The sequence below is a fragment of the Scyliorhinus torazame genome, chromosome 13 (genome assembly GCF_047496885.1).
Source record: "Scyliorhinus torazame isolate Kashiwa2021f chromosome 13, sScyTor2.1, whole genome shotgun sequence".
NCBI classification, from domain to species: domain Eukaryota; kingdom Metazoa; phylum Chordata; class Chondrichthyes; order Carcharhiniformes; family Scyliorhinidae; genus Scyliorhinus; species Scyliorhinus torazame.
The window spans coordinates 80,504,593-80,529,558 of NC_092719.1; the positions used below are offsets into that span (position 1 = coordinate 80,504,593).

Sequence of the window (24,966 nt, forward strand, 5' to 3'; positions counted from 1 at the left end):
ACGGGAGTGAGGTGGGGGGAGGGGCTGCGTCCATCGGAGCCTGGCAGAACAGGGTCCGAGTGGTCTAGCCGGGGTGCAAAGTTGGGGGGGGAAGGAACCGAGGTTGGGGAGGAGTTTTACAAGAGGCAGAGGACGGGAGGAGTTGGAGACTGGGGGGGGGGGGGGGGGGGGGGGGAGGGCGGGGGTGTACAACTCTTGGGTATCATGTACGGTATTCTTTCAGAAGTTGGATGGCGTTGAGTGTGGGGGGGGGGGGGGGACGACTCTATAGGTCAATGGTGACGATGGGCGGTCCCGGACTCCTTTTTGTCCTTTGTTTTTTGTTTCCACCGTGGGAGGGTTTGTTTTATTGGATGCATATATTGACAGGTGGGCCGTTGTTTGGGGTGGTGGGAGGATGGGATCGTTGGTATTGTTCAGGGGATTGATTTTGTACTTGTTACCGTTTACTCTTTGTGGATGGGGTGTACATTTTGAAGGAAAATGTGAAAATGGAGGATAAAAACATTTTAAAAAAAAAAATGGCAGTCCAGAACTCCCTGAATATGGGGGAGGGCCAGAATATTAAGGTGTGGTTGGCCAGGCCCCCTGGCACTTATCTCCACCTCCAGGAAGAAGCTGCTCAAGCAGGTTTTAGTAAGGTGTGCTCTGTGCACCATCGTGAGCTGCATCAGGCTTAGCCCAGCGCAAGAGGAGGTGGAGTCGGTCCTGTGCCGCGCCTTGGTTCAGACCCCTCCCCTATCTTCATGCCCAGCTCCTCCCCACATTTCCATCTGGTCTTGTCCAGTAGGGCCCTGACCTTTCCTGCGAGTCATCCGTAAATGTCGCCACATTTGTCGTCCCCTATCATTGTGCCCAAAAGTGTGTTTCCAGGTCTCTGGGGAACGTTTTTGTTGCGGAGACAGTCGTGCGGCTGCAGGTATCTGAGCTTGTTCCCTTTCGGGAGTTGGAGCTTCTCAAGATTGTTCCCCAGGGTTGCCAGTCTATCGTCCAAGTACATGTCCTTTACTCTCAATGTCCCTCTGTCCTCCCTCCATGTCCCAAACGTGGCATCTATCTTCGCCGGTGTGAACCAATGGTTATTGCAGATGGGGGCCTCTCTTGACATAGCACCAAGCTTGAAATAGCGCCTAAACTGGCTCCAGGTCTTTAGTGTGGTCACTACCACCGGGCTCCTGGAGTGTGTTTTCAGGGGCCAGGAGTAATGAGGTGGTCAGCATTCGGAGAGACTTCCCCATGCAGAAGCTTCCTCCACTCGGGGCCCAGTCCACCTCCGGTTCCCTCAGCCACACCTTCACTCTCTCCGCGTTTGACCGTGAGTCATTGGACATCTCCCGCAAGTGCGGGGCCAGTGCTGCTGCAAATATTTTGTAGAAGTCTACCGGGAACCCATCTGGTCCTGGCCTTTTGCCTGACTGCATGGAATTAATGCATTCCACAATTTCACCCAGCCCTAGCGGTGCTTTCAGCCCTTGTTTCCCGTCTTGCCCCACCATAGGTATATCCAGTCTGTCGAGGAACCACTTCATCTCTGAGTCCCGCTCCAGAGGTGTACAGATCTCAGTGAAAGTTTGTAACGGCCAAGTTAGGATCTGCCACCATCCTACCATTTCTGTCCCTAACTCTTTTGTGGCTCCTTTCTTAACTGGGGTGGGTGCCAACATGCAGCTGTCCTTGTTTCCATGTTCGTAAAAGCCCCCCCCGCCCGTGCCTGGCAGAGCTGGTGGACTGCCTTCCTTGTGGAGAGCAGATCAAATTCCATCTACAGCTTTTTCCTCTCCGCCAGCAATTCCAGGATGGGGTCGTTGAGTATCGCCGATCCACCTCCAGTAGGGGCTAATTTAGCAAAGGGGCTGATTTAGCGCAGTGGGCTAAACAGCTGACTTGTAAAGCAGAACAAGGCCAGCAGCGCGGGTTCAATTCCCGTACCAGCCTCCCTGAACAGGCGCAGGAATATGGCGACTAGGGGCTTTTCACAGTAACTTCATTTGAAGCCTACTTGTGACAATAAACGATTCTCATTTCATTTTCCAGTATGGAGTCGATCAGCCGCTGCTTGGCTGTCCATTCTTTAATGTCCCTCAGGGCCCTATATGCTATGATTTCCCCCCTGATCACCGCCTTCAGTGCCTCCCAGAACGTGGAGGGTGAGACCTCCCCATTCTGGTTGCAGGTTACATAACCGTCTATGGATTGGGATATCTTTGCACAGAATTCCTTATCAGCAAGGAGAGCTGTATCCGAAGTCTGCGCCGTCCCAGTTCGGGGCTTATATGTTTACCATAACTATCCTTCCAGGATCCCACTCACCATAACGAATCAGCCACTGGGTCCATCACTGTGCTCATCGTAACCACATAATTTTAGTAGGAATAGTCTCTCACACTCAGACAATACAGGTAAATGACTTCATGTGTATAGTTACTATACAACAAACATTGCCCACCACTCAGTAACCAAGCAAGTAAATCACATATATATATATTTTTTTATATACTTCTTAGATTTTCCAATATTTTTTGTGAATAACGGAATACAATGCAAAACAGGTACAGAACAGAACAAGAATTATTGTAAATATAGGAATAAGCAAATAACTTAAACTCTATACCCAAAGTCCCTAACAGCTGACACGTACCTGGATCTTTGAAAAAGGAGATAAACGGTTGCCATCTCAAATAGAATCTCTCAACACAACCCGATGGTAAATTTTATTTTCTCCACATGCAAAAAGGGCATTAAGTCCCCTAACCAGCCAGAGGCACTGGGTGGAGCGGGAACCTCCAGCCGAGCAGTATCCACCTCTGGGCTATCAATGAGGCAAAGGCGACAGCGTCCATCTCTACCCAAGAGTGAACAGCCAGAGTGTCCGAAACCCCAAATATGGCCACCAGCGGGCATGGCAGTAATTCTAACCGGAGAATATTAGACAGAGTGTTAAAAGACGAAGCCCAGATACTGGCGAGTCAGGGACAGGACCAAAACATATGTGTGCGATCTGCAGGGGCAAGCGAATAACATTCATGTCTGTTCTCAACATTCGGGAAAAACTCACTCATCCAAGCCTTGATCAAGTGTGTCCTATGTAGCACTTTGAACTGAATTAGGCTCAACCGGGCACATGTGGATGTGGAGTTGACCCTGTATAGGCTGCTCTCCAACACTCACTTGAGTGAAGGGCCCAGTTCACTCTCCCATTTCGCCCTCACCTCACTGAGTGGGGAGGGATTGGATGAGAGAATGTGGTCATATAGGTCGGAGATGGACCACCGGCCTGGCCGAGCCAAGGACTGAATCCTCTCCAGTAAGGTGAAAGGTGGAACCGGAGGAACAGGTTACCCAAATGCTTGAGTCCCTTCAATTTACACAAGTTAAAGAGTCCAGCCCTGAAGGTACAAAAAAGTTAGGACCAGTGAAGGCAGGGAGAAGAGTTTAAAATGTTGTTGGTACCGTTTCCAGATTCTAAGAGAGGAGACCACCACCAGGTTCGAAGAAAAACTAGTGGGAGAAAAGGGCAATGATGTAGTAGCTATGGCTAGGAGAGTGAATGTAGTGCAAGAGCGAGCCTCCATTTGGCCCCAGATTGAACCGGGATCACTGATTCACAGTAAAAAAATTTGGACTGCCCAGGAATAAAACAATAAGTGTGGGGGAGCCAAGCCACCTGTCAGCCTTTCCCTTTGGAGTGGAACACTGTGGATACTGGGATTCTTGGCAGCCAGATAAAAGCAGATATCAATTTATTCACCTTGATAAAAAAGGATGTGGGCAGGAAAAAGGGGAGGCATCGAAAGAAAACGAAAAATCTAAGGAGTATGTTCATTTATATTGTTTGAATCTTGCCCGCCAGAGATAGTGGAAGGTTGTTGCACCACTGTAGATCCATTCTAGCATTATTGTTCAGGCTGAAATAATTCAATCTGTGGAGTGAGGCCCAATTGTGGGCCACCCTGATCCTCAAGTACTGAAACCTTGTACTGGAGAGGCGAACGGGTCGGACCCCAAGGGGGTGATCCTATGGCTATGGTCAAACAATGCAGTCTCAATGCCCTTCATTGTGGCTCCTTCTTGTGCTTCGACAGCCTGGCTGGTGATCTCGAGAACTGAACCAATGGGGGCCTAGGTCGCTTCGATTGATCTTGAAGTTAAGCACTGTCGATATTTCTCGAGCTCAACCGCCAAAATTCTGCTGAGTGCTTCGGCCATCGGTGGAGTGGCTGGGGAAGAAGCTGCCTTCACCATCTTCCCTCCAGTTGATCGGTGGGAGGCTTCAGAATCTGAAGTTGAAATTCGGGCCAATTCTTTTCCAGCTTTGCCTCCCCTTGGCGTGGCAGAAATAAGGGAACTCTGCCCAGTTAATTTACAGGCTTTTTCCTGCAAGTTAAAGACCCGTAGTGCCAGGAAAAAGGGTAAAAAGATCAGATTTGCAGCGAGAGTCACCTCATGCATGTCTCCCCCTCACATTGCACCACCTGAAGTCCTCCAAGCACTTATTATATAAGTAAAGCACTCACATCGATCAATAAACACAACCTGCTTTTCTTCTCACCACTACCAGCAAATGGACAAAAAAAGGTTAACATTCACACGCCCTACAACCCTTGCTTATCACACATTCTTATCAAGTTATCAAAAATGCAACCCAGCTGTGCTTCAACAGCCCCAGGTAATACAGGCCTTACTCCAAAGACTCCTGGGGAAATGTTTGTTACGTTTTATGTCTCCTTGTTACTCGTGGCTTATTTCTCCCACTGACTCCCTCAAACAGCTCCATGAAGCTTGAGCGCTTCTTTCGGATTCCCCCTCACACAATCAATCTTCATATTAAGAAAATAAACTTACCATCTTAAATCTGCTCTCCTTTCAAACTAAATGTTAAAAAAAGAAACCCAAACAATGTGTGGCATTAGCTTTAGATCACAGAGCAACGTGCCACTCGATGCCAAATAACATGACAACAAATCCAAGCAAAAGTTGGTTTTTACACCTATTAGGACTTTTGCTATGGTAAAATCGCCAAAAATTAGAAGACATGAAGCTTCCTCTGCTGTACTGGTTAACAGTGCCATTTTAAGCATTGTAATGAATACTTTTAAAAATCAATTATTTTATGTGCATTACTGTTCTTTTAAAGTTGTACCCAGCCAGATCTTATATTATTTATATTCATCACTACAACTTAAGATTTGATAAATCTTCAATTGGGTTGCCACTGAATTATGCTTTTTAAAAAATATCATCAATAAACTACAACTTTCCTGCGACAATCAAAGAATCATACGGCACATAAGGGGGCCGTTTGGCCCACCATGTCTTTGAGAAAGCTTTAATTCCCTTCCGAAAACCATTACCACCTATTCGGGCAGCGCACAGTGATCATTACAACTCCCTGCATAATGAAAATTCTCATGTTCCTCCCCGTTCCTTTGCTGATTATTTGGAATCAGTGTCCTCTGGTTAGCGACCTTGATGTCACTGGAAATGCTTTTGCCCCATTCACTCACTCGAAACCTTTTGCGATGTTTGAACGCCTCAATCAAATCTCCTCTTAATCTTCTCTGCTCGAAGGAGAACAATCCCCGCTTCTCCATTATTCCCACCTAACTAAAGTCTTTTATGCCTGGTACCATTCTAGTAAATCTACTCCACACTCCAGCAAAGGCATGATATCCTTCCTAAAGTGTGGGGCCCAGAACAGAACACAATACTCCAGCTGAGGTGGAGTCCACGTTTTATTAAGGTTTAGTATAACTCCCTTTTTTCGTACTCTATTTCTATTGATAAAACCGAGGGACCCATGTGATCTTATTAAAGTTTTTATAAAGTAGCATTATCAGCACCCTAATCCAAGTATCAGAAAGACAATCAAGGCTGCCGTCGTATGGCCTAGTGTGCAAAAGGTTACACAAATCGGACTGTGACACTGCTTCCAATCCAGCTGGTTAGATATCTCAAAGCTTGGCACTTAAGGTATGTGAAAGGAATTACTTGCTTCAGCTGTCCTTGCACTTTATCCAGTTCTTTCTTCAACTCATGCGAGAACCATCGCTCCTCCTGTGGAGAGAACAGATCAGCGTTTGAGTACAGCAACCCCAGTGGTTACATGCAACAATAGGTGTGGGTGCAGAAATCTGAATGTGCATATTCCAACCTTTAAGGAGGCCTGTAGATCTTGCACCTCTTGTTGATGGAGTGCGAGGTCTCTGCACGAGAAAGGGAGACATTATTATAGTGGACGGATCCCATTCTGATACCTGCAACAAATAGAAACAACTCCCTTCCCCTCCTTCATCTCCGAGTTGTGTGACTGCAGCATCAAATAAATTTACTGTCAGTAATAAATAATGATCAGGACCAGCAAAGTTGGAAAACACCAAGGGTGTTCAAACAACCCTGAAATGTGTAACTCCTTCTTTCAGAAGGAAAGTGCTTAGATCACTTGAGAAAACAAAACAAAAAACAAGAGATGTCCTTCCCTATACTCTCTAGAATTCAGAAGAATCAGAGGAGATCTAATGGAGTAATACAAGATCATAGAATCATGGAAACATAGTATCCCTACAGTGCAGAACGAGGCCATTCAGCCAATCAAGTCTGCACCGACCCTCTGAAAGAGCACCCTACCTAGGCCCATGCCCCCACTGTCATGTGAGAGTACCTTTAAGAAATAGATGTTTAAGCAATGTACCTTTAAAAAATGGAGCTGATCATATTACTGAAGTGATGTCAGAGGGTGGGGGGGGGGGTGGGGGAGCTGAGCTCACTTCTGCTTTTGGTTTCAGTTTGAGGAGGCAGCTGGGAGTGTGTGTGTTTTGCTGAGAGCTGCAGGAAGAAACAGAGCTGGTCTGTTGATGTCTGCAAATCCAAAGACTTTAAATATATTGAATGTAACCTCATGTCTGTTTTTGAAGGCTTGAAGTCTTTTGGATGTTTAAAGGAACAGTTTGAAAGATTATTTAGTGTATTTAGTGTTGTAATCTTTTGGGGTTATCTTTGAAATAATGGGTGTTAAGATATTCAATGTTTGTTTTTAAAAGGTTAACTTGAGTTCATAGAATAAACATTGTTTTGGTTTAAAAAACATTTGTCCATAATTGCTGTTTCACACCTGGAGAGTACGCCGTGTGCTTCCCACACCACAATCTATTAAAAGTTGTGGGTCGGTTGAACTCCATGAAACACTTTTGGGTTCTGTAAACCCGGACCCATAACACCACCCTATCCCGTAACCCCACCTAACCTTTTGGATATCAAGGGGTAATTTAGCATGGCCAATCCTCCTGACCTGCACATCTATGGACTGCGCGAGGAAACTGGAGCACCTGGAAGAAACCCACACGGGGAGAACATGCAAACTCCACACAGTCAGCTGAGGCCCTGATGCTGTGAGGCAGCAGTGCTAACCACTGTGCCGCCAATGATAAAGGCATTCACAAAGTAGATATTTCCTCTTCTGGGGCAATCTAGAACAAGAGATCATAGTTTCAGGATAAAGGGGTAGCAGATTTAGAACTGAGATGACGAAAAATTACTTCTCTCAAAGGGTTGTGAATCTGTGGAATTCACTGTCCCAGAGTGCAGTAGATGACAGGAGTAAATTTGAGGAGATAGACAGATTTTTAATGAGTAATGGGTTGAAAGGTTATGGAGAATGGGCAGGAAAGTGGAGTTGAGGCTAAGGTGAAATCTGCCAGCCTCGTATTGAATGGCAGAGTGGGCTTGAGGGGTCCAATTGTCCACTACTGCTCTAGTTATGTTCCCAAGCTCGTCGGTAGAATTCAACCAGTCAGAACTAATCAGTTGAGCTGGATGTTTGCCAGGACATTGCAGTTATTGATTAACAGCAACACATAAACTGGCATTAGGACTTGATACTTTGTCCAGTAAGACTTTCTTCCCCTCCAGTCACTTCATTCGAAGGGTTAGGTTAACGGAAGTGATAATGTTTCCATTTGAACCTGATCGATTCAAAAACACAAAGTTCTAATGAACTTTTATAAAACACTGGGTCAGCCTCAACTGGAGTATTGTGTCCAACTCTGGGCAGCACACTTTAAGGAGCAATGTGAAGGGATTAGAAAGGGCGCAGAAAAGATGTACAAGATGATCTCAGGCATGAGAAACTTAACAGTTACAGATGCCAGAAACTGGGGTTGTTCCCCTTAGAGAAGGCTGAGGGGATTTGATAGAGATGTTCTAAATCATGAGCGATCTGGACAAAGAGCAGATAGAGAGAAACTGTTCTCAGTGACGGAAAGGTTGAAAATTACAAGGCACAGATTTAAGGTGCTCGATAAAAGAACCAAAGGCAACATAAGATTTTTTTTATACTCAGCAAGTGGTTAGGATTTGGAATGCACAGCCTGAGCGGATGGTGGACGTAGATCCAACCATGGATTTGAAACAATTATTTGAAGAGAAAAAACATGCAGGGTTACAGAGAAAGACAGAGGTGTTGAGCTAATTGAGTTGACCCTGCACAGAGCCAGCACAAGACATGGCAGGCTGAATGGTCTCCTTGTCTGTTTTAACCATTCAGTGATTCCAGCTTTAAACATGAGCAATTTGAAGCAATTCTCTTTTGTCTCGCGAAGTCAGATCCAAATATTTCCCCTCCCCGACACTACCATCCCCATGTCAAAACCATATCTACCCTAGAGGGCCCATCAGAATCAGAATCTTTAGGCCACAACACATAACACTTTTCATAAGGCATGCAGAGAATGCAAGTATGTTTATTCCAACCGTGAGGAGGCACAAAAGTGAGCTGTAAACGGTCTCTTTGATTAGGGGATGCATCCAATTTTCAGAACTCGCATCCAGAATATACAAAAAACATTAAATTATACACAGAGCTTGGTAGGGTGGAATTAGACAAGTAGACAGATAGAGGCATTCTCCATTCCAGCTATTATATCATTGTTAAGCTGCTGTCTGTTTAACAATGAGTGGCTTTGTGCCCAGGCTAGTCATCTGGTCACATTTTCTGGTAGACGCCCTGATTTGATTTAATTTAATTTAATCCTGGAAGTGCTCACCAGCCGATTAGGTACTGTTTGATGTATCTTTTTGCAGGGAACACTACAGTCAATTTGCACAAAGCAAGATCCCACAAACAGCATTTAGACAAATGGTCAGTTCTCCCACCTTTAGTGATATTGGCCAGGAGGAGGAACTTGAACCCACAACCTTCTGACTCAAAAGGCATGTGAGAGTTACCACGGAGCCTAGGCTGATATATATATTTTTTAATTGACTGATAAACCAGTGTGAACGATTAGACACGTGGATTATACCATGTTTCATCAAGTGTGTTGAACAGGAAAGCATCGCGGTTGTATAATTAACCCAAGATGTCTCATGTCAGCAAAAACCCAGAAATATAGCAGAAAGCTGCTTCCAAAAGCCTATTTTCAAAGCAAAGAAACAAACCTTCTCGAAGCTGCTTCTTCTCTGGGGCCAGAGTCATTTTCCGGTTCGTGAAACACTTCATAGTGTTTGAAGAGATCTTCTGCTGAAGTGTGAGACTTCATACACAGTGGGCAAATAAAACCCTGTGAAAGGAAGGGAGACACAAAAATAAAGAGGCCTATTCGCACACACACCAAAATATACCCAAAGGAAGTTCATAATTGAAATGGGAAGCAAAGAAACATAACACCTCACAGCCGAAGTTTGCAATGCCAAACAGGTCATGCCAAGCGCACAGAGTCACTGGGGAAATCAGAGGACAAATGCAGTTCCACTACAACACTGAAGCACTGACTGGTGCAGAAGCAGACAATGAATATTGCATGCTGCCTGCGTGCACGAGTATTCATCTCTGGCTATTGGTATATTACAGACAGCTCTCCCAACATATCCTCCATGATCAACAAAGCCTCACCCCTCCACTCCCGACAATCCACCGCTGCGTCACTCTTCAGACAACAGTGCCCCCACCACCCGCAAACTGTTGGGGTCTCCTTTAAATATGCATATCAGGCTCTGCAAATATTTTAACCCAAGGCCTGGGACAGGAGAGAGAACCGGGCAATCTCTCCCCAGGCCTAACCCATCAAGCTGGATAGAGGGCATCATTGCTACTGGGTCCCAGGTTGCAACCTCATGCTGATAAATTCTCGCTCTCGTCTGCCTGCCAGGTCGCGCTTCCCACTCAGAATTAAGAGCCCAAGTATGGAAAAGAGACCCGAAAGGTCAAATGAAGGCCCGAGTTAGGAAGTGGCTGCAGGTTGGGGCTGAATCTAGAGATGGAGCAGGCTGAGCAGAGGGGCTAATGCCATGTGCTAGAAGAAGGTCCTCCCATCTCCTCAAGCGGAATGGGGTTGAGATCGGGTAAGGACAGGGAGAGAAGAATGAAGTCTGCTTAGATTCCCAGAATGTACAATGACCTTCAACAAGTACTATAATCAGCTATTTTCCATTGAGACGATTTGATGCCTCTTATGGAGGACTCCTTTTCACACCTATCCATCAAATACAACAACATGCATTTATATGGCACTATCAACACAGCAACACATCCCCAGGAGTGTCACCAAAGGGTGGCACAGTGGCTAGCACTGCTGCCTCACAGCTCCAGGCGCCCGGGTTTGATTCCAACCTTGGGTGACTATCTGTGTGGAGTCTACACGTTCTCCCAGTGTCTGTGTGGGTTTCCTCCGGGTGTTCCGGTTTCCTCCAACAGTCCAAAGATGTGCGGGTTAGGTGGATTGGCCATGATAAATTGCCCTTAGATTCCAAAGATGTGCAGATCTGGTCACGGGGCTAGGGCAGGGCGGACGGGGAATGGATCTGGGTCGGGTGCTCTTTCAGAGGGTTGATGCAAACTCGGTGGGCCAAATGGCCTCCTTCTGCACTGTAGGGATTCTAAACCTGCTTCATACTCAATTATTTAGTTTCCCTCCCTTATAACTTACAGAATCTGTGCTATCCTCACCGAACTGCTCTATTCTCTTGCTGTACTTCAATTCAAATAGGGAAAATTGACTGAACTGGCAAATTAATGCAGTAATATTAAATGAAAAACGCAGGATGCACGTCAACTACGACATTTCAATCAGCTCTGTCAGTAATCAAATTCATTCCGGCTCGATAACTTGTATTTTGTGATGAATGTCGGAATTTCAGATATATTGTATTGTAGGCATTTAGTGCAGTAAGGGCTAAACGCCTGGGTTAGTGTGCGTGTGAGACTGCTGCAGTCAGCTTTTTTAAAATCCTGGTTTGAAAGGTTTTGGGAGCCAGAGCTGTAATTAAAGCATCGGAAAAAGCTTGGGATAATAGAGTTTTGTTTGGATAAAGGAAGTTAATTAGATTTCAAGAGGAGTCACGGTATCAGGCATTTTGCAGAAAAGTAGTTTTAGATTGCGATGTGAGCAGGAGTCAAGCATCTGATCTCACTGCAGTCTAGTTAAAGATATGCCTGAAGACACATTAGCAGTTTCTTTCCAAGCAGTTCAGAATTGTGTAATTGGAAGGTGAGCTGAAACAAGCGGAGAAGCAGCTTTTGAAGAAATACAGCTAGAGTTTCTGCATGGTTCGGACAGGGTTTTTCTTTAAAGGAATGCCAAAAGATCTCTCTTTCTCAAAGTAGTTGATCGAGACATCTCTATGCAGCAAGTATTCCTGAGGGCTGACCGTATTTGAAAGTGAATTGAGAGCAGATATGTTGTTTTTGTTGTTTGAGTGGGAATAAAGATAGCAGTTGAGGGTTATTGTGTCACTGTATTAATCAGCATTGTTTAAGGGATAAATTGTAAGTTATTTTCTTGTGTCAAGTTGAATACATTTTAATACTGTGTTAGCGTTAAAGTTTGTTTCAATATACCTTGCCCGGGATTCTCCGCCCCGCCGCCCCACATTTCTGCCTCGGCCTGCTGGCGGGATTCTCCATTACACCAGCCGGTCAATGGGGTTTCCCATTGTAGGGCAGCCCCACGCCATCGGGAAACCCCCGGGCGCCGGCATAACGGAGAATCGCGCTGGTGGAGAATCCCGGCCCATATCCTTATCGTTTGTGAAATCATTCCTGGAGTGAGGTATCCGTTCCTCACAGTTTTACAAAAATAAAATAAAATATTGGGGTTTCTGCCCAGTATCCTAGCCACTGTTGGGGTTTGGTCCGGGATAGTAATTATTTTTCCCTTAACGCAATAAAGTGTCATGAGGTGCTTTCACAGGAGGTTCAGAAAATGAAACTGCACGGGTTTCCTCTGGGTGCTCCAGTTTCCGCCCACAGTGCAAAGATGTGCAGGTTAGGTGGACTGGCCATGATCAATGTGCAGGGGATAGGGCAGTGGAGTGGGTCTAGAAAGAGTGTTCTTTTGGAGTGTCGGTGCAGACTTGATGAGCTAAATGATCTCCTTTTGCAATGTAGGGATTCTACGGATTTCCTGCATATCCTCTATTTCTAAAGCCCTTTATTATAAACACTTTCCCCTACGATGTCAAACATTTATTCTTCCCTGAACAATTTAGCGCTGAGACGCCCAACCCTGAACAAGACTTGAATACTTGGGAGACTTATTCAACACCAGTCTTCCACTTTTGGATGTTCAACAACAGAAAGTCTAGCCTGATGAGCAATTCTTCTCTCATCGCAAACCTTTCCCTTACCCAGCTAAAGTTTTTCTCTGTCACTACCAAGGTCACTGCTCTTCTGAACTTGGGTCTCTCAAATTCCGAATGCGTGGCCCTCTTCCTTTTCTTCAAAGCTCAATGCATCAGAGTCAAGTCAAGACACATGGTAGAGAACAATGAGGCAAGGGCAACAAGGTGGAGAAACCTATAATACACACAGTCTACAAATAATTGACCTCCAACGGATTGCCTTCAAGGTGACTTGAAGGCAATCCGGACAGTGAAGGATTGAAATTATGCAAGGGTACAGAGGGGAGTGAGGAGCAATTATTCCACCATTGAATGATAGGAGAATGTGGATCGAACACTCCAAAGAACACTAATATCTCCGTGTCCGAAAATACAGACTGCTTACGGAACTAGTTTCTGATGATTCCTTTTTTTCAGGAGCTCCTATAATTGGGATCTTAGAAAACAAGCAACTGTAGTTTCTAATATTTATAGCCCAACTATCTTGGGGGGGGGTAATTTTTAAGGTTATTACTGTTCAACATCGGAGGTATATGGTTATTGTGGAAAACTGTCAGCATTGCAATGAATAGGTTAAACTTTACATCCCTCACGTAATGGCACGGTAGCACAGTGGTTAGCACTGTTGCGTCACAGCGGCAGGGTCCCAGGTTCGATTCCCGGCTTGGGTCACTGTATGTACAGAGTCTGCACGTTCTCCACGTGTCTGCGTGGGTTTCCTCCGGGTGCTCCAGTTTCCTCCCACAAGTCCCTAAAGACATCCTGTTAGGTAATTTGGACATTCTGAATTCTCCCTGTGTACCCGAACAGGCACCGGAATGGGCGACGAGAGGCTTTTCACAGAAACGTAATTGCAATGTTAATGTAAGCCTCTTGTGACAATAAAGATTATTATTAATTAATCACCCTAGTAAGTGAACAAGGTTAAAATCAAATAGATGCAGTTGTGTCCGAGAGATCCTTAATGTGCTACTTTCCTGAATAGAATTTTAAACTCCAATTAAAAAATGAAAAATGGTTCTTATTTGTTTCTGCCTTTGTGAGCAGGGTATAGTCAATACATAAAACAGCCCAGTTTTTATTACTGAGCATCTGGCAACAAGCAAGCACACAGATAGTTGATATGCAAGTGATGCAACAGAGTTGTTTAAAGAAGGTCACTAAAACAGATGGAGGAGGATTTTAAGAGATGGGACATGGTGCCCCTGTCACTGGTGGGTAGGGTGCAGGCGGTCAAAATGGTAGTCCTCCCGAGATTCCTCTTTGTGTTTCAGTGCCTTCCGGTGATGGTCACGAAGGTTTTTTTCAAGAGAATTGAGAAAAGTGTCATGAGTTTTGTGTGGGCTGGGAAGACCCCGAGAGTGAGGAGGGGGTTCTTGCAGCGTAGCAGGGATGGGGGGGGGGGGGGCTGGCACTACCGAGCCTAAGTGAATACTACTGGGCCGCCAATATCTCAATGGTGTGTAAGTGGATGGGAGAAGGGGAGGGAGTGGGGTGGAAGAGATTGGAGATGGCGTCCTGTAAGGGAACCAGCCTACAAGCAATGGTGATGGCGCCGTTGCCGTTCTCCCCGAAGAAATACACCACAAGTCCAGTGGTGGTGGCAACACTAAAAATTTGGGGGCAGTAGAGACGACATAGGGGAAGGACGGGAGCCTCGGTGCGGTCCCCGATAAGAAATAACCATAGGTTTGTCCCGGGGAGAATGGATGGGGGATTTGGAGCATGGCAAAGAGCTGGGGTTGTGCAACTGAGAGATCTGTTCGTAGACGGGACGTTTGCGAGTCTGGGAGCGCTGACGGAAAAATATGGGTTGCCCAAGGGAATGCATTTCGGTACATGCAACTGAGGGCCTTTGCGAGGCAACAGGTGAGGGAATTCCCGCAGCTCCCGACGCAGGAGGTTCAGGATAGAGTGATCTCAGGGACATGGGTGGGGGATGGTAGGGTGTCGGATATATACAGGGAAATGAGGGACGAGGGGGAGATCATGGTGGATGAGCTGAAGGGAAAATGGGAAGAAGAGCTGGGGGAAGAGATTGAGGAGGGGCTGTGGGCTGATGCCCGACGTAGGGTAAACTCGTCGTCCTCGTGCGCCAGGCTAAGCCTGATACAATTCAAGGTCTTACACAGGGCGAATATGACCGGAGCACGGCTCAGTAAATTTTTTGGGGTAGAGGATAGGTGTGGGAGATGCTCGAGAAGCCCATCAAACCACACCCACATGTTTTGGTCATGTCCGGCACTACAGGGGTTCTGGGTGGGGGTGGCAAAGGTGCTTTCGAAGGTGGTGGGGGTCCGGGTCGAGCCAGGCTGGGGGTTGGCTATATTCTGGGTTGCAGAAGAGCCGGGAGTGCAGGAGGCGAAAGAGGCTGATGTCTTGGCCTTTGCGTCCCTAGTAGCCCGGCGAAGGATATTGCTTATGTGGAAGGAAGCCAAACCCCCGGGCGCGGAGACCTGGATAAATGACATGGCAGGGTTTATAAAACTAGAACGGATAAAGTTCGCACTAAGTGGTTCGGCTCAAGGGTTCACCAGGCAGTGGCAACCGTTCATTGACTACCTCGCAGAACGATAAAGGAAATGGGAAGGTAACAGCAGCAACCCAGTGGGGAGGGGGGGGGGGGGGGGGTCCTCAGGGGTGTTTTTGTATAGATATTTGTACTTGGTTATGTATATTGGATTGTTTGATTTTATTTTTGGAGAGTTATTATTTTTGATATGGCAGTTGCCATTTAGTTTATATATTATTTATTTATTTGTTAAAAACGGCCACTGTTATTTATACTGTTTTATTGTTGTAAAAAGGAAAACCTTTGTATTGTTTTGTTTGGCCAAAAAAATTTAAATAAACTATATATTTTTTTAAAAAGGTCACTACATTAGGGGCTGTTGACGATAACAGGTACAGGTTGAAAATCCTTTATCCGAAATGCTTGGGACGAGTGCGTATAGGATCACAGAATTTTTTGGATTTTGGAATATACTGCTCATGCGTGGCACGCGTTGGGAACTGCGCATGTGCGGAACGTTGGGAACAGTGGACCACCCAGGAGCCTTGTGGGATTCCACACTCACAACGTTGTGTCAGCGTTCGACTAAAAGTGCGGATTTTGGATATTTTCGGTGTTCGGAATTTCGGATAAGGGATGCTCAACCTGTATTACTAATTGTCAGACTTTAAAAAGAAAATAGTCATGGTTTCTGCTATGATCAGACAGCAGAATCAACTGTCCAAGAGCTTACACCTCAAGTGGTAAAAATGGTCAGCGTCCTTCCTGATGCCAAAACATTGAAAAATCCTGTATGACCTTCAGACAAACCTGCGTCCACCATACATGTGAAAACTAACATTGTTCCTTCGACTACAAGGTTGTTATAAAAATCCAACCAGTTCACCCATATCCTTTAGGGAAGGAAATCTGCTGTCTTTAATTGGTCCAGGTTATATGTGGCTCCAGACTCACGGCAATGTCACTGATTTTTAACCTCACTCTAAAATGGTCTAGCAGACCAGTCAGTTGTACCAAGCTGCTGTGACAAAGTAATTGATGAGATTACCTACATCACACCGACTACTGCAGCTCATGATGGCCTAGTTGGCCGGCAACAACCACATTCTATGAATTTTTTTTTTAAAATCCACTTCATGTGAGACTCGTAGGGAAAACCAGGACAGCAAATTCCCCATAAAGAGCGTCAACCAGATACAGGTGGTGATTAAGGGCAAAAGCCACAGCTGAAAGAGAGAGTAACTGCAGTATTGGAAGAGAGTCTGTCTGTGCAGTGATCTGAAACAGGGCACTTAATTGCTACCTTTCTCATGCATCTAAATTCCTTTTGCACTCAGGTGGTCCCACTGTACTCCAGACCTCGCCTTATGTCTAATCTGTAAAATGGGCTCCAACTTGTCTTCCAATATCTTAATTATGCACAATAGATCAGAAAAAAACCCTTAAATGACCAAAAACGCTGAAATGACGCTTCCAAGGTGTAATCAGACATCCCTTCAAATCTCTCTTTTTGGACCCTGCCTACAGCGTCCAACCACAATGGAGGAAGGTGAAAACGATGAATCAGCCAAGTTACTGAACAGTCCTGAAAACAGACAATAAGACAGCTCTGCCTTTCACACCCTCCTCACATCTCCTCAAAACACACGATTGGCTGGCACCAGTCGCCAGTTCGCTGGCCGCTGGAATCACTGGGGAACAACTTTAAGTCCAGCATTTTGCACAACTTCCCCGGGGAGCTTAAACTTCCTCATACAGCTTAAAAATAATTAGTCTGACACCTGCCTAACCAATTGATATGACCAGAACGGGCAGAACTCCTGTTCCAATGCCTGTTCCGATAGGCTTTTAACTTCCTGCTCCTCCTCACTCAAAACAACAAGTAGCACAAAAACAAACTAGAAAAGCAGAGATGCCACAAATTAAGGGGGCTCCTTTCGTAAGGCTTTTAAGACGTCAGAATATGGTTGACCTATTTAGGTTAATTGGACCCATTTGCCAGTAACTGTAATTGCTGTTTCTAGTTCATTGCTGACAGTCGTCAAAACATGCAGAGTGGCATTAAAAAAAATTGCAAAGGGACAGCAAAATTACCAGCCGTCTGAAGATCTACCCCACAGTCATTAAAGTAACTCCTGAACTCCAAAACTAGCTTCAAAAATCTTAACCGGTTACCCCTGGAGACACACATCTTCCTTACTGACCACAAGAGGCGAAGGACGCTCTTTCATATTGAGATCATCTCCATCGGATTGGGTATTATCCTGTTCTGTTAAAATGCTCTGCTCACCAAGCACAATTAGCGGGGCGGCGTGGGGAATTGGGGGGAGGGCAGATTTAATCCTTCCACTGTTTTTTCTCAGTTCACTCAAATTTCTGGAGTCCCAATGAAGTTCAGCAACACAATATATGTGCATTCAGTTCACCAACCTCCATCTGTCAGAGGTAACGTGATCATTATGCTTTCTATTATATTTGTTATATTTTATTTTACAATCTTTATTGTCACAAGTAGGCTTACATTAACACTGCAATTAAGTTACTGTGAAAAACCCCTAGTCGCCACATTGCAGTGCCTGTTCGGGTACAGAGGGAGAATTCAGAATATTACCTAATTACCTAATGGCACATCTTTCGGGACTTGTGGGAGGAAACCTGAGCACCCGGAGGAAACCCACGCAGACACAGGGAGAACATGCAGACTCCACACAGACAGTGACCCAAGCCGCGAATCAAACTGGGACCCTGCCGCTGTGAAGCAACAGTGCTACCCACTTGTGCTACCGTGCTAAAAAGAAGAAACTAGGGCAATCACACAGAGCAGCGTTGCCCCATTGCACACTCAAGGCAGCTGGCAGTGACAGCGAGAGCTCCACAAGCTACGCAGCCTCCACCCGCCAACTCAACAAGCCGACAGACAACCGTCAACTCATTGATGTAGAGACGATGATGTGTCGGTGCAGGGGAGAACAAGGCAACTTTTATGGTCAGAAAATATGCTTGTGTGTCACAATCTCACAGAAGAGTAGGAGAACACATTGCAAGTTAACAAAGCGGAAAAAGGCAATGGAAGGGGGAAAAATGGATTCCAGTTTCTGCTCCATAAAAGATTGCGAAAATCAAAGTCAAACGGTCATGGGGAAGAAGGACTAATGGCATGATGGATAAGCTGCTACAACCCAGGCAAAGAAGACGGAGATATAGAGATGGCTGATGTCTGGTGAAAATTAGAGACAAGATAAGGGGTCGGCCATTTAGGCCTGAGGTGAGGAGAAATCTCAGCATTCAAAGGATTGGGAGTCTTCAGAATTCTCTTCTCCAGAAATATGTGGATTCAAGATCAAGGGAATCAAAGGAAATGGAGGTCAAGTTATGTAAGAAAGCAGAACAGAGGTCAAAGTTCAGCAATGGTGTCTAAATGATGAAGGAGGCTCAAAGAGTCCAATGGTCTTCAGCTACTATTTATTATGCAAAATCCACACTGTCATTTTAGGTTGTTGAGGAAATAATCCAGCTCTCAGATGTGGATGACCCAAGAACACGCAGTTTCAAACACAGTTCCCATAGAATCCATACAGTGCAGAAGGCGGCCATTCGATCCATCGATTCTACACCAATCCTCTGAAAGAGCACCCCACCTTAGGCCCACTTCCCCACCCTATCCCCATGACCCCACCTAACTGCTGGGACATTAAGGGGCAATTGAGCATGACCAATTCACCAAACCTGCACAGCTTTGGATGTGGGAGGAAACCGGAGCACCCGGAGGAAATCCACGCAGCAGCAGGCAGAATGTGCAAACTCCACACAGTCGCCCAAGGTCGCAATCGAACGCGGGTCCCCGACACTGTGAGGCAGCAGTGTAAACCAATCTATTAGTTGGAAGAGGCATGGAGACTCGGGTTTAATTTATTGTGAAGCAGACTTCTGTGGCGGATGTAATGGGAAACATGCACCTGGAGGCTCTCAATGCTGATCCTGACTTTTATAGCACAACGGCTGGAGCAAAGATTTTTTAAACAACCAAACATTACATAAACACCAGGACCAAAAAATATGCCTTGTAAGAGTAAAAATAAAAAGGAAAGGGGTCATACATGTTCCTTGGACTTAGAGGCTTCACAAGACTTGACGGGCGGCAAAATGGCAGCGGTGAGTTTCCTCCTCCCCCCCAGGCGGCCGCGTGTCCAATGGCATCAGGTGCATTGTGACGGCTGAATTGAGAAAATACCACCAAAGCCTGGAAGATGAGATGAAGAGATTGATGGATGAAGACCTGGCTCAGGTATCAAGTAAATTAGAAGGTATGAGTAAAGTCATGGAGGCCTGTGGGGCTATGGTGAAAAATGTGGAGGTGACCCTTTCCCGAGACATTGCTCATTGCAAACCGAGACCTAGTGCTTGGGCGATCATTGTAAGATTTCACAATTTCAAGAAGAAAGAACAGGCCCTTCGATGGGCCAAAGAACACCAGGATACAAATTGGGAAGGCCACTCGATCTGGCTGTATAAAGACCGAGGTACTGATCTGGCAAAGAAGAGAATGGCTTTCAACGGGGTGAATTCCGCTCTATATAAAAAGGGTCTCCAGTTCGGTCAATTATACCCAGTCCACCTCCGGGTGTCTGTCGAGGAGAAGGATCACTTTATTGACTCCCCAGAAGATGCAAACTTATTTGTCCAAAAGCTCAGTTTGAAATCTGTTTAATTCTTTTTGTTTTATATATATTGAAGTTACTGTGTGTTGGAAGATTTTCCATTGTTGATTTATATAAATAAATCTTTGTTTTGTTTTTTACAAGTGCTGTACATATTCTTCTTGCTGTGCTGTTGTTATCATTGTATTGTTGCATCATAAATTTTATACATGGTCATAGTTTTTCTTTTCTTGGAATATATGGTTAGACGGAGAGCCTCCCAGCTAAAGATAAGGTTAGCTGGTGGGAGGTAGAAAGTGGGTATAATGAAGCTACTTTGCAAACACCTTGCAAATGTAGTTTTGATAAGTTTATGTTCTGTAAAGATTTAATATTACTGCTGGAGATTGTTGGGGGGCGGGGGGGGGGGGGGGGGGGGGGGCGGGAGTTAGTTGCTTGACCTTGTCCACGAAACTGTTTGTCTGGTCTTAAATCGGGCCTATCCACTGTCCCGGTGGGATCTCTTGCCTTGGCTTAGCTTAATAGATTTCCTTATTCCTTAATTTGAGGTAATGACTGATCCTGGCGTGAGAGGCGGTGGGGGATCTCCTTTCCACCTTGTAATTTGGAATGAGAGAGGTTTGAATGGGCCAGTTAAACGAGCAAGTGTTTTTGCTCATCTGAAGGGTCTAAATTCAGGTGCATTGTGACGGTAAATTCTACAGGAAACCCATCTACAGGTGAAGAACCAGCAAAGGCTTCGCAAAAATTGGGTGGGTCAAATCTTTCACTCGGGCAAAGTAGGGCTGGAGACACGGCAATACTAATCCACAAAAAAATAGAATTTACTCCCTTTTGGATTGCGGAAGACCCTAATGGTCATTATATTATTGTCTGTGGTTCACTGGAAAACACTCTGGTTATTTTAGTAAACATTTATGTTCCCAAATGGGACCCCCTGAATTTTATAAACTCCCTGGTGAACCTCCTCCCTGAATTAGACTCACATGGGATGATTCTAGGAGGTGACCTAAACGGTGTCTTGGACCCTAAATTGGGCCGTTCCATGCCAAAATTCCTGATCCAATCTGGGATGTCCAGGGCACTGATCTCTTTCATGGAACGGATTTTTTTTTTGGGGGGGGGGGGGGGGGGGGGGAGGAATAGACCCGTGGCGTTTCCAGCATCCAAACTGTAAAGAATTTTCCTTTTCTTCACATGTTCACCGTGCCTACTCCCAAATTGATTTTTTTTAAAAAAAATTATTGACAAGTCCCTCAGCCATTGTCTTCATGCTCCTCAGTTTGTTGACTCTTGCATTGATTTTGGCTCTCCTGAACGCCCACCCAGAAACTAGACACCACTTTGTAGTCTGATGACAGATTTTATGAGTGTTTGTCTACAGTCATAGCAGTGCTCTCGATAGTGCTGCGGTCATCAGATGGGTGGAAGGGGATACACCGGGAGGGAGTGGAGCACCTGGTTTCACTCTACGCCAATAGTCTACTTCTATATCTTACAGATCCGGCCTCCTCAATAGACAACATAATGAGGATACTCTCGACATTTGGCACGTTCTCAGAGTACAAATTAAATGTGGATAAAAGTGCTTGTTTTCCAGTGAATCCATCAGCCAGAGTGGCTCAGTTTAATTCATTGCCTTTTCGCCTCTTGCCCTCTAATTTCCGATACCTGGGAATCTGCGTAAGCCATAATTGGCCTTTGCTCCATAAACTGAATTACTCAAGCCCCATCAGTCAGGTTAAAGTGGGCTTAAGAGGTGGAGCAATCTTCCTTTGACTCTCGCAGGCAGGATCCAAACCATCAAAATGAAGGTACTCCCAAGATTCCTATTTTTATTTCAATGTATCCTTATTTTTTCGCCCAAATTAGTTATTATAATTGACAAATTAATTTCAGCTTTTATCTGGGCAGGCAAGACTCCCAGAGTCTGCAGCACTCTGCTTCGGAGACCCAGGATCAGGAGGTTTGGCACTCCCAAATCTCCTGTTTTATTATTGGGCTGCCAACATAGAGAAAATCCTACAATGGCTCAGTGACCCTGGATTGAATTGGAGGCATGAATTTGCGTCACAGCCTCCTACCTTCATGCTATAATTACTGCACTGCTGGCCTTCTCCCCGCTGCCCTTCTCCCCGCTGCCCTTCTCCCCGCTGCCCTTCTCCCCGCTGCCCTTCTCCCCGCTGCCCTTCTCCCCGATAGGTCTTTCCTCGAGCCCTGAGGGGATCTCCTCCCTCAGGATTTGGAAACAGTTCAGGGCCAGTTCCGGCAGCACTTCAACCTTCTCTCACTGTCCTCACTTGCCCCGATTTGCGACAATCACCTCTTCGTGCCTTCGAGCTTAGGCATCGTTTAGGTCTTGGAGAACAGAAGGTTTTGTGCACTTCGGGGACTTATGATTTATTTCTAGATGGAGGTTTAGCCATCCTGGTGAGACTCACAGATATTGTCTGACCAGCTCCAATCTTTTTGTTTCTTTCAAATTTGGGATTTCTCACAAATAATTTTTTTCCTCCCGCCGACCCACCTTCTTCTGTGTTGGAGAAAGTCCTGTCCAAGGCACAACAGAATAGAGAATTTATCACAAACCTGTACAACCGTATCCTATCTTCAGATCCTGCCCCTTTGGATAGAGTGTATGAGAGATGGGTTGGGGAGCTATGCCCCGTACTTACTGAGAAGGCTTGGAGGGAAGCCCTTTACAGGTGATTTCCACTTCATTTTGCGCCAGACTGAGTTTGGTTCAGCTCAGAATATTACATAAAACACATTGGACAAAGGCGAAGATGAGTGGATTTTTTTGAGATGTGGAGAACAAGTGCTCACTTACACTGGCTAACAACACGCATGCACTTTGGTCTTATCCTAAGCTTGCTGGATACGGAGTTTCCTTTTTTGATACAATAACCAAGATTTTGCGGGTAACCCTAGAACACTAGTAGCAATATTTGGAGTCTTGGACTCCCTGGCATTCCATTCAGGGTAGGGGCCGACAATCTCGCCTTTGCCTCTTTAATAGCCAGGAAACGAATACTGTTTAATTGGAGGTTCCCCCATGCAACCCAAAGCATCCGCATGGATGGAAGACATGATGTCATTCCTACATCTAGAAAAGATTAAGTATACCATTAGAGGCTCGGTGGGGAGGTTCTATCAGAGATGGTGGCCATTCATTTCATTCTTTAAAGAACTGGACATGGTCGAGAGTTGGGGGGGGGGGGGGTGGGGGGGGGGAGTTGAGTTATAAGAGGTTAGTTTAAATAACAGAGTTGCTGAAACCACTGTATTTTTAATCACTTATTTGATTCTGTATTTACATAACATGTTTACTTTTGTTAATATTGTTGTTACTGTTTATATTTGATAATTCAATAAATATATTTCTGTTTAAAAAAATTTATTGCAAGTAGAGCACCCCATTGCAGTAGCCTACTGATACACAGACAAACCAGGCACAGATTTACATGCATACAAAATACCAGAGCTCCTGCTTAATGGAAGCAACATTCGCACTTCAAATCAGCAACAGCCAGCAAATACATAAAATTCTACAGCACAGCAACATGCCATTCATAGAATCATAAAATTCCTACAGTGCAGGAGGAGGCCATTCAGCCCATCGAGTCTGCACTGGCTCTTGGAAAGAGCACCCTACTTAAGCCCATGCCTCCACCCTATCCCCATAACCCTGCTGGTCTGAGTTTATGCTCCACACAAGTCTCCTTCCATCCTACATCATCTTATCCTATTAATGCATTTCTATTTCTTTCTCCCACAAGTGTTTATCTGGCTTCCCCTTAACTGTATCTGTGGTATTCACCTCAACTACCCCCTGGGGTAGCAAGTGCCACCTTCTCCTGAATTCCACATTCCGTTATTAGTGACTATTTTATGTTGATTACCTTTGATTTTAGGCAGCCCACAAATGGAAATACCCTCCCCATAGTTACCGGATAGAAGACCTTCAGAATTTTGAAGAGCTCTATTAGGTTAACCTCCAGTGTCTTCTCTTTTCACGAGAAAAGAGTCCCAGCCCATTCAATCTTTCCTGATATTGTATCCACTCTATTCTGCTATTGTCCTCGGAACTGCACCTTCTCCAGTACCTCTATACAGGCAATGGTACAGTAATGAAAATAGAGATCTGGATAAATTCCAAGTCATTCCTTGACTAAATACTTAACAATAAATATGATGACCAGCTCTCGAACCTGCCATTCTTTGGAATGAATATAAACTCATAACAGCCATTGCTACAGATAGAGGATGTTAACATTTCAATGCAATACACACTTTTGACAAGGTGAGTTTCTCTGCTAACAAAAACAATGTTTTTCAATGAAGTAATAAAGAGCCATAAAATGGAACTTGCATCACATATCACAATTATAGAGTCATAGATGTTTACAGCATGGAAACAGGCCCTTCGGCCCAGCTTGTCCATGCTGCCCAGTTTCTATCACTAAGCTAGTCCCACTTGCCCACATTTGGCCCATATCCCTCTATAGTCACCATGCCCATGTAACTGTCTAACTGTTTTTAAAAGGAAAAAATTGTACCCGCCTCTACCACTGCCTCGGACAGCTCATTCCAGATGCTCACCACCCTCTGTGTGAAGAAATTTCCCCTGTGGTCTCTTTTGTATCTCTCCCCTCTCACCTTAAACCTATGCCCTCTAGTTCGAGACTCCTCTACCTTTGGGAAAAAATGTTGACTGTCTACCTTATTTATGCCCCTCATTATTTTATAAACCTCTATAAGATCACCCCTAAACCTCCTACGCTCCAGGGAAAAAAGTCTCAACCTACACAGCCTCTCCTTATAGCTCAGACCATTAAGTCCTGGTAGCATCCTCGTAAATCTCTTCTGCACTCTTTCTAGTTTAACAATATCCTCTCTCTAATAGGGTGACCAAAACTGAACACAGTATTCCATGTGCGGTCTGACTAATGTCTTGTACAACTTCAACAAGACGTCCCAACTCCTGTATTCAATATTCTGACGAATAAAACTTAGCATGCTGAATGCCTTCTTCACCACCCTGTCCACCTGCGACTCCACATTCAACTTCAAGGAGCTATGAACCTGTACCCCTAGATCTCTTTGTTCTGTAACTCTCCCCAACTCCCTACCATTAACTGAGTAGGTCCTGCTCTGATTTGATCTACCAAAATGCATCACCTC

General features: G+C 45.2%; 1 protein-coding gene across 3 annotated transcripts in view; it reads right to left on the reverse strand.

The window, feature by feature from the left end:
* eea1 (early endosome antigen 1) overlaps positions 1–24,966 on the reverse strand; it is a 174,742-nt gene that overhangs the window by 120,208 nt on the left and 29,568 nt on the right. For 2 of the 3 annotated variants that reach the window (XM_072471863.1, XM_072471862.1), the window contains 3 exons: positions 9,433–9,554; positions 6,152–6,203; positions 5,989–6,054 (listed from right to left, as the gene is read on the reverse strand). In XM_072471863.1, the coding sequence (XP_072327964.1) occupies positions 5,989–6,054; positions 6,152–6,203; positions 9,433–9,554 (240 nt within the window). Of the gene's footprint in view, positions 1–5,988; positions 6,055–6,151; positions 6,205–9,432; positions 9,555–24,966 lie in introns of those variants that run through there. The other variant, XM_072471864.1, reaches the window with a different exon arrangement.